This window comes from Andrena cerasifolii, chromosome 11, assembly GCF_050908995.1.
Source record: "Andrena cerasifolii isolate SP2316 chromosome 11, iyAndCera1_principal, whole genome shotgun sequence".
Lineage (NCBI taxonomy): Eukaryota > Metazoa > Arthropoda > Insecta > Hymenoptera > Andrenidae > Andrena > Andrena cerasifolii.
In genome coordinates this window covers 10,223,041-10,232,818 of record NC_135128.1, presented here as the reverse complement: position 1 = coordinate 10,232,818, position 9,778 = coordinate 10,223,041, and the positions used below count along the sequence as shown (strand labels likewise).

The 9,778-nt window shown below is 39.7% G+C and overlaps 3 protein-coding genes across 6 annotated transcripts; 2 read left to right on the top strand and 1 right to left on the bottom strand.

Annotated features, from left to right (window-relative positions):
- The first annotated feature begins 1,298 nt into the window (after window positions 1-1,298).
- On the top strand, window positions 1,299-4,798 carry Eogt (EGF-domain O-GlcNAc transferase). 3 transcript variants are annotated; one of them, XM_076822683.1, is made up of 12 exons: window positions 1,299-1,636; window positions 1,718-1,825; window positions 1,899-2,268; window positions 2,484-2,690; window positions 2,781-2,929; window positions 3,009-3,172; window positions 3,275-3,392; window positions 3,461-3,614; window positions 3,695-3,895; window positions 3,954-4,087; window positions 4,165-4,267; window positions 4,350-4,798. In XM_076822683.1, exons 3-12 carry the CDS (start codon window positions 2,095-2,097, stop codon window positions 4,614-4,616), a joined length of 1,671 nt encoding a protein of 556 aa, XP_076678798.1. In that variant the 5' UTR covers window positions 1,299-1,636; window positions 1,718-1,825; window positions 1,899-2,094; the 3' UTR covers window positions 4,617-4,798. The 3 variants fall into 3 exon arrangements, with proteins under 3 accessions (XP_076678798.1, XP_076678796.1, XP_076678797.1); XM_076822681.1 differs by having other exon boundaries at window positions 1,300-1,636; window positions 3,272-3,392; XM_076822682.1 differs by lacking the exon at window positions 1,299-1,636 and having other exon boundaries at window positions 1,643-1,825; window positions 3,272-3,392.
- Window positions 4,708-6,838, bottom strand: LOC143374512 (uncharacterized). Of its 2 annotated transcripts, none has more exons than XM_076822684.1 (2): window positions 6,701-6,838; window positions 4,708-6,560 (listed from the first exon to the last, which is right to left on the bottom strand). In XM_076822684.1, the coding sequence occupies exon 2, from the start codon at window positions 6,517-6,519 to the stop codon at window positions 4,948-4,950; it is 1,572 nt and encodes a 523-aa protein (XP_076678799.1). In that variant the 5' UTR covers window positions 6,520-6,560; window positions 6,701-6,838; the 3' UTR covers window positions 4,708-4,947. The 2 variants fall into 2 exon arrangements, with proteins under 2 accessions (XP_076678799.1, XP_076678800.1); XM_076822685.1 differs by having other exon boundaries at window positions 6,631-6,758.
- A 31-nt stretch (window positions 6,839-6,869) lies between these two features.
- On the top strand, window positions 6,870-9,485 carry LOC143374513 (ATPase WRNIP1). The gene is made up of 4 exons (XM_076822686.1): window positions 6,870-7,474; window positions 7,544-8,369; window positions 8,439-8,666; window positions 9,331-9,485. The coding sequence occupies exons 1-4, from the start codon at window positions 7,094-7,096 to the stop codon at window positions 9,426-9,428; spliced, it is 1,533 nt and encodes a 510-aa protein (XP_076678801.1). The 5' UTR covers window positions 6,870-7,093; the 3' UTR covers window positions 9,429-9,485.
- Window positions 9,486-9,778: the final 293 nt, after the last annotated feature.

Genomic DNA, 9,778 nt, shown 5'->3' with positions numbered 1-9,778 from the left:
GTAGGGGGTGTACCTTTTGGTACACTGCCTGCGTAAGTCACCCGGTCCGATTACCCAATCTCCGTGTTGGACGGCTTGAGTCAGGTCAAGTGTTTGCTCCTGACGAGTCGCATCGGAGCAACAGGAATCGTCTGGGAGGCGCCTAGCGCTTTTCCCTTTCGACTTGGACAGCAGGGTGGTAGGAACTGCGCCGTCCAATACTTGTTTCATGCTTACCCTTCGCCTTTCCTTCTTTCCTGAATTTCTTTTAATCGAGTGATTGCTTGGCAGTTCCCTAGATTCTATATCTAAACCGAAGGGATCGATGGAACTTTGTTTCCATCCATCTCTTTGGTTTAGTAGGCTTCATGTACAGGGAGATCGATGGAACTTTGATTCCATCTATCTCTCTACGGGTCTTCAAGCGCAGCAACCTCCTCGCGGTGAGACCTGGTAATCGGTGAGAACCGAGCCGATGGCTGCGATTGTCAAATATTCTAGCCGTATATAAGAATTTCTTTAACTTGAAATTCTATGGTAGAATGTAAGAATAAAATATGTAACTTAAAATGTTGTTCGATTGTTCCTACCGGACCCCAGAACTCGAGTATAGTGTTAAGATGGAAGGATAAGTGCAAGTTGGAATATTTCAGCGAGATACTGGAACTGATGAGTTTTTGACAATTTTTAAAGTCCTCTCTGCTTCAGCATTTTATTGAAATATACCAAGTTACAATTCCTTGGCGAGGTATTCTGCGTTACATCATGAAAGCATGTCTTCCACAAATGATGTTGTTTATATAAATTTGCTTTGCGTTAAATAAACCCGAATAAGACAGCAAGGTTAAAAGGTGTATGTGTTCTTGTTTTGTTGTGATCCTTCTTTCTCGGTCGTTGCACGGAATACCTTTATAAAACGATCTTTACATTGCTACTCTACCAGAATCATTTGTAAATCGCGGGTTTCGAATGACCTAGTCTTACCCGTGTTGAATTCTAATTCCTACCACACGTAGCGTTACAATCTATTTCGAGACTACATCGGTAACGTTACATGCGACACTAAAATGGTAAGGGGGTCCTAGGATCCCCCAAACCGGTGACAGAAAAATGCATTTGAGAGGTCTATCTTATACCTTGTCTGTGGTATAGGATCATCTGGCACAACTTTCAGATACCTACTGACAATATTATAAGAAATACGCAGTGCATCTTATCGTTCACTGATCATAAAGAAAGTTAATTCTCAACTACTGAAAATATAGGAATGTGTAGTCGTAATGCATATTTTAACGAGCCACCTATAGATGTCATGCGCTAAGTATTGACTTCATCACGTGTAAGTCGTCGTGAGGTCTAGTCTGATTTAAACACCAGACTAAAAAGATCGAAATTCTCCTGAGCCAAGTAACAACACTTCGAGGCAGTTACAAGGACAATTTTACTTCTTAATTTGTTCATCCCATGGCACACGCATAACATGGCAAGTGCTTTGTGCACGTGAAAAAGAGTCGTTGAAGAAATTATAACAGTGGTCAGCCATATTGAAACCGCACACAAGCAAGCAGCTACTCGCGTATGAAAGGCGAGTAAAGCCAAATGCTCGTGCACCGAAGTCTCTCTGCTCTCTCATACTCGTGAGACTCTCATACTGCACGTGAGTACACCATTTCTTCCTCTTACAGTGTTCTGTAACGACACACTGTCCGCCTTGCTGTATTACCGGTTGGGTTAACAGGATCGCAGCGTCTGTGACAGGATCTAAGACGCCGGCATGACTTCGAAAATAAAAAGGGGGCCCTCTTTCATTCTCTCTCACTGAGAAACTTTCAAGGATAGCTGTTAGGTACGCATCAGCGTGAAGAATGATGTAAGACCTGAGTCTAACTCTAACATTGACTTTCACCCATTCTTTTAAGGCGATACGCTCACGATTGTGTGGGTGTACGGGTGCTCGTGTCTGTATGACGGTGCACGCGCAGTAGGTGAGGTCATACACCCATCCACTCGCACAGGTGGTTCCTCCTCCATTCACACTGTGCAGTCACTCCGTCTACCGAGTGCACGTTACCTTTTCTCAGGGAACCTCGACTCGAGCCGTTAGTGTATCCGACGATGACCGACACTACGTTCATTATCAAAGTGCCAATTGTCCTGCTGTTCGCGGTCGCCGCCGCGTGCAGTAATTACACGGACATTGATCTGCCGTCTGACCACATCAAGTATTACTTCAACTACTTTCCCACGGTAGCCGAAGAGTGCCGCAATAATACCCTTTGTCCGTACAAGGTAATAACGCGGTGTGTTTGTAACACGAGTACCCAAGGATATGTTGCTGTAATTAAAGGATCGATATCCCCGTTTTCAATTTTTCCATTTGCGTGGGGGTGCATGCGAGTCGTAGACACTTTGGGAAGTTTTCACGTTCAAGCTCGACGAACGATCGAAAGTTTCGAGGCACGAGGGACAGATACTAATGAGGGATTTTTCTTGGAAAAACTTAGGATAGCCTTGATACCAAAGCTTGTTGGGGTTACGAGCCGAATTGCAAAGCCGAAAATTCTTTTTCCGTTCCTCAATGTCCAGGTGATCACAAAGGATGGGTGACGACGAAGAAAGCTCAGTTAGACACATTTTATGCCCAAGGCGATTTCGGTTACGTACGAGATCAGAGGAAGGAAATGTCGATAATCTGCGAACCATTGTTTATGGCAAGTTTTGTTTGTATTGCTATGCAATTAGAAATAGGAACTGCTCGAATGCTCTTCCCGCTTTCGTTTAACCGAGGTCTTTCATTAAAGGACGACTCATCCCTAGAATGCTCGGAACATATGAGATTTTGTAGAGCCAGGAATATAATGATAAATTTCACGGATTTGCTACAAAGGAAAGAACCGATACGTTACAAAATGGATGTCCTGAAGGAGGGCCAAATTGGTGGATACTGCACGTGAGTGAGAAGCCACACGAATCGTGCGATTAATCTCTACGTATACAAGCTCAGGAATCATCTGTTCTATGCGATTTAGATTAAACGAGAAGAGATTGCAAGAGAATGCGGACCACATTAGCCCGTTGCAATCTTGGGGACCCGAGCTACGAAATTTTCGAAGGTTACATCGACCGCCGATCGTTAACGGCGACTGTGATATCGTTATCGAAAAGCCGACGTACATAATGAAAATAGATGCTAGTAAGTGGCGAAAAACGAATTCTATCGTGGATACATTTCACAGCAATTAATGCACAAATATCCGGCATCCACTCATTTGTCGAAGTCGTTCTGTTTCAGTAGTAAATATGTATCATCATTTTTGTGACTTTTTCAACTTATACGCGTCATTGCACGTAAACCTCTCGCACCCCGCTGCCTTCAGCACTGATAATCACATAATGATCTGGGAAAGCTACAGGTAACTGACACCAATGCAACAGAAAAACCACGGCATGCTAGATACCAATGGTTCTTTCACTCTTTCAGTTACCGCTCGGCGTTTCAAGACACCTTCGAAGCTTTCACGAGAAACCCGATGTGGGACTTAAAAACGTTCCGCGGGGAAACAGTCTGCTTCAAGAACGTCGTGTTCCCGTTGCTGCCGCGCATGATTTTTGGTCTCTACTACAATACACCTCTCGTAGGACCTTTTATTTTGCTGCTTTTTTTATTTAGAGGAGTGTATCGATCGATCACCTTAATGGCTGAATAATATTCCAGATTTACGGCTGCGAAAAAAGCGGACTGTTTAAAGCTTTCGGCGACCATGTGATGCATAGATTACAGATACCTCTTCGCGAAAGGAAGAACCAAAGGATACGAGTGACTCTGCTCAGCAGGGATACACAGTACAGAAGAATCTTAAACGAAGATGAATTAGTGAAGGCTTTGAAGGAGAATCCAGAGTACAAAGTCAGGAAGGTAAATAGGTGATGTAGGAAGGTGTAGGAAGAACACGATAAAAGTATTGTTTCTACAGGTAGTCTACAATAAAAAGGTCTCATTCAAAAAGCAACTAGAAATTACGAGAAACTCCGACATCTTTATCGGTATTCATGGAGCTGGACTGACCCACCTTATGTTTCTACCAGATTGGGCAGCTGTATTTGAAATGTAAGTGTGTTGGAATCATTTTTTTCTTACGAAATTGCTGTAGAGCCTGTGTGTGATTGCGCATGAATGCTGTTCAGATACAATTGTGAAGACCCAGGATGTTACAAAGATCTCGCACGTTTACGTGGTGTTAAATACTTCACGTGGGAAGATACGTCGAAATTAGTGCAGCAAGACCCCGTAAGTGATGACCTCCATTTCGTATACCCGAATGTAAGGAATGTGACTTAACTCTGATTACAATAATTGAAACTTCGCACAGGGCACACATCCCGATGGAGGAGCTCACGCAAAATTCACGAATTACAGTTTCGATGTTGAGGAATTTCTACGTACAGTTTCCCTAGCAAGGGATCACGTGAGAAATCATAATGCTTTTAAGAAATTCGTTAGTAAAAGAACGCAAGGTAAGAGGTCGGAGATGAAAAACGAAACTAGAACGACAAGTGGCGTTAAGGAAATTGAAACACCTAAGTCAGAAGAGGTGAATGAATTGAAACCTGACGTTCAACCCAAAGATGAGTTATAACGAAGTTTTAGGGAATCAGTTTCGGCGACAACGAAACGTATAGATGTTTCATAGGCAAATAAATATCATTAAGTCAAACTAAGGAAGCGACTTGTTACCAATTAAGCGTTTTACTTATTTTTATACCAATATATGTACATACTTAGTTTAATAGAAAAAGCAATAAATATTAAATACAATTCGATATGTGTACGTAACGGCAGTGACAATATTCCGAATTTATTACTTGTTTGCATCGATGCTATGTGTATATTTGGCCTGGAATGTATATACGCGTTACAGTATATGAACTCATATTCTCTAATGAATAGCCAGTACAGCAAATCGTATTTTACAACTTAATTTGTAACCGTTTTCTGTACAGAAATAAAACAGATGTTATATTTACGGCTGTATACACTATCAGTATTTGTAAAGCTTTCAACTGATTCACATATAGTGTGCGTACTAACATATTAATCGAACCGGTCGTCAAATTTGACAATAAAAAGAAAACTAAACCGTTATAATTCACAGCTTCGAATATTTCTATAGTATTACTGGTTGCGCGTTTCTCACACTCGTCTGGCACGTGTTCTCGTTTATTTTTAACATCTGTCTTATGCACTTTGGCCTTTCTGTCTACAGATTCTGTGTCTGTTGCCGTACCGATTAATATATCGGTAACTATTTCTATCAATAACAATAATGTCAGTACCATGACACCCAGGGTAAGTATCCACATACAATAGCCTGCATTTGCTAAGCGTCTCGATACTTTAAAGTACGAATCACAGAATAAAGTGGCTGCACAAGTTTGTGCTGATATCAAAGACAGTTTAATACACAGTATCATGGATTCGTTGTAACTCCCTTCAAATTCATGTCCAAAGATTTTCATATGAAATGCTTGGGGCTTATACTGCAGTGGCTTTTGTGCAGATGCATTCTGATACGTGGAGTGTATCAATCTACCAATTGCCACCCCTACTAAATAGAGCCCTACGTACCCAGGCACAGAAACTACTCCTTCTCTGTTAGCAGACACAAAATCGTCTCTAGGTTTGTTACTTAACACCCACTCCTTCAACCCTCTGGTACTCAATATGTATTCATGCATTGTTAATATCCAAGCACCAGATAATAACGAATATCGGGAATTAATGGTACTTGTTATGGAACTGGTGAATAGTTTAACGAAAGCAAGAGTTATGAAGAAGTTCCAATGGATCCCATACTCAGTTACATGCTTCTGATATCCTATAACTTCTATAGCAACAGAACGACCGAAACCTAATATTAAGAGTGGAATGCAACTTTTTGCAGATTGCTTTATGTTCCTGGATACAGTATGGAAGAACCCCACTCTTGGTTTCGGGGTGAAGTCTTTGGCTTCTGGTGCTACTAAAGCATTTGCCAATATAAATAATCCAACACCAGTGTCCATTAAACTGTATCCAAATATTTCAGTCTTGGCAAATTTGCGTGGAAAAATACGAAAATCTATAGCTAGTATGCATATCACTGTAATAATGTTAGTTAATGCCCGAAAATTCGTTATGAAAGGCCTTTTGCTGTGAATAGGTCCCAGACTATGACTGGATAATGCATTTGACTTGATTCCCAATATAATGATGTTGATAATCGATATCAACATCATAGCGAAGCACACAGCAATAATATGGTCGGATAATGTAGTACAGCATAATATAGATGGGATTACAATTAGTATAAATTCTAATATAACTCTAACATTTCTGTGAAGATATTCCCTTAAGAGTCCTAATGTAGTAGTGGTTAAGAGTATACTACATATATTTGGCATAATTGCGTATACCACTTCTCTGGCTGTCGTTCCACCATGATTAGAAACAAAAGCTTCTTGTTCTTGGCGATAAATATTCTTGTTCCATGTGTGTGACATGTTTATCAAACAAGGGATTAGTTTTCTTGATGAACAAAATTCTGCAAAAAAGTATTTTCATTTCATCGCTGAGCTTTTTTCTTTTAAAAGTATAAATGTAACTTTACACACATAGATGCTATATCTTATGTACACAAAATGTTCAAATACAATATGAACATTCTCATTATTGCGGACTTACGTGAGCAACCATTTCTTTAATTTATACTCCCAAATGTAGCTTATATAAATTAAAATAAGCAAATGCTACAAGCCAACAAAATATGCCTCTACTGTCACGTAATCAGTCAATACACATTGAACACCAGATGGCGCTATGGTACACTATCTTAACCAGTTCCACAGAGATATGGAGAAAGTGAATTGATATAAAAATGAAGCTTGGAACATGTTTTTGATGTGTTCTGCCTGCTGTGAATAATTACACTTTTAATAATATATAGTGAATGGCTTTTGAATAACGAAAGCAGAACAAAGAATATACTATATGTATTCAGATAGGATCAGATGTGCAAAACACATTACTCCATGTTTAAAATCAATGTGATTTAAATGTAATTGAAAACAGCTAAGCATGCTGTGTCCAGTGTGCAGGGAAGAGTACTCTATTGAAGATATAGGGAATCATGTTGATCAGTGTTTTTCTTTAATTAGCGCAGCTTCAGAGGAATCACCGCCAACTCCAAAGAGACCTTTCCCATATAAAGAAATTGATCAAGCAAATCCACTAAAGAAACACAAACCAAACCCTGTGATAAATATGACACACGCCAATCAACAGAAAAGCATTTCGCACAAAGAGCACAATCCTCTTGCTGAAAAAATGAGACCCTCGTGTCTTGCCGATTACGTAGGACAAGAACAAGTTATTGGTTCCAACACAGTTTTACAACAGCTATTGGAAAAAGGACATATCCCAAGCATGATATTCTGGGGTCCACCAGGATGTGGAAAAGTAATATGAAGTAACAACTTACTACGAATTTCTAATTTCTCATGAAATTTATGATGAAACATTTTTTAGTCATCCTTGGCCAAAATCATATCATGCTTAAGCAAAACGACCCATGGAGACAAAGTGCATATTATAAGACTCTCCGCGACATCATCAGGAGTTAATAGCATAAGAGACGCCGTTAATACAGCAAAAGCTAAGCCAAAGTTGAATCACCAAACCATTGTATTTATGGACGAAATCCATCGCTTTAATAAGCTTCAGCAAGATATTTTTCTGCCCCACGTAGAAGCAGGAACATTTACTTTGATTGGCACTACTACGGAGAACCCATCTTACGGTTTGAATTCTGCTTTGTTAAGCAGGTGCCGTGTATTTAAACTGAATAAATTGACATCGTCGAATATTACGGAAATTCTTTGCAAAGCAATTTCGTTGATTAATGGAGAAATATGTGATAGCCAAAAGAAACAGTTCTCCAGTAATATACAGGACAAGTTAAGCTCTACTTCTAAGCCAGATTTTACTATTGATAAGACAGTAATCGACTGGCTAGCAGAGGTATGCGATGGAGATGCACGTGTTGCGTTAAATGGCTTAGAGTTAGCAATCAAGACTAAGGTAACAAATAAACAAAATCCTTGTATTGTATCGGTAACTCTTGAAGATGTTAAAGAGAGTCTCAAGCACGCACATACGCTATCTGCTAAGCAAACGAATAATACACATCACTTATATTCCGCATTGCATAAATCAATAAAAGCTGGGAATGCGAATGCAGCTTTATATTGGTTGGCACGAATCATGGCGGTAAAAGAAGACCCAGTAGATATAGCCAGGCGATTGGTAAGAATATCAAGCGAAGATATTGGTTTAGCAGATTCCGATGCTTTAGGTATGTATGGTGTAAAGTAGAAAAGTATTCCCTTTCTTTATTAATATAATTGGTGGTTTTGAACTTCAGGAATAGCTGTTCATGCCATGCATGGATGCCAAATGATAGGAATGCCAGAGTGCGATCTACTTTTGGGGCAATGTGTTGTATATTTAGCTAGAGCACCAAAATCTTGCCTTATCTATAATGCATTGAACTCGGCTAGAAATATTATTATGAATCATAAAGGTCCGCAGCCCGCGGTACCATTGCACATTAGAGACAGATCGGGACAAAGAAAACTTCAAGCTATTTTCGGTAAGATGTTGTAAATAGCAAGTAACCCTGGAGCAGCACATAGTTCTCATATAGCGAATTCGGTACCTCGCACTGACTCTGCACTGGTGCCAGAAAATAACTTGGATTGGTTGTTTCTGGTAGAAAGGAAGGTAGCTCTATAAGAATCAACCAATCCAAGTCATTTTTTGGCACCAGTGCAGAGTCGGTGCGAGTTACCGAATTCGCTAATAGCGACATGGTATCCGTTTAAACGCACATTCCTAATAATGAGAAATGTAAACAGTAACATATTTTGTATGCTGTAGCCATTCAACTGCTGCACATATTTTCCTTGACAACTAATATGGATAGATATAAGGCATGCCACGATCTCGACCCAAACGCTACCAATTCCATTCCCTAAGTTTCCTTTTGTTGTGTTACACTGTAAAATGTACCTAATTCAAGTAATATTCATATAAACGGAACGATGTCCAGTTACATGAATTTCATGTACGCATTGCAACGATAACACGTGTCCGCGTTTTCTGATCTTACGTTAGGAAATATATTTATTTACGAGAACTCTGCCTCCTTATCATCGTAGCGTAAATAATAGCATGATTATTGTGTGCTAAATAGTGAAATAAGACCATGTGCCAGGTGAAGGTTAAACTTTCACGTTGTTCCTTGTTCTTCCCAGGACGCGGCAAAGGAGGCTTGTTACGCAAGGAAGAGAACGTTAAAACTTACTTACCATTTGGTCTGCAGCACGCCAATTTCTTTCTCGAAGACCTCTGAACCCTTTCTACTTGAATAAACACATATTTCACAATAAAATACTACTCTAATAACGAACTATTGTTTCCCCCCCGACTGACCGCCTTACTTCGCGAAGCACTACTTCGCGTATTTTGCGCGCGTCGATTTATTCTATCGTGAAGTTTGAATTTTGTGAAGTACTGATCCGAGGCTGAGTTTAAATTATTTATACCTTTGTAACACTTTCCACGTTTCTCCAGTCGCAAAAGTGTACAACAACAGGAATTGTGTCTAGTCGCTTTAAAATAAAAAATATATTTTTTAATTAAAAACTAAGTATAATCTGCTATATAAAAGAATACTTTGATGGAATTGAACTCCCGATGGCG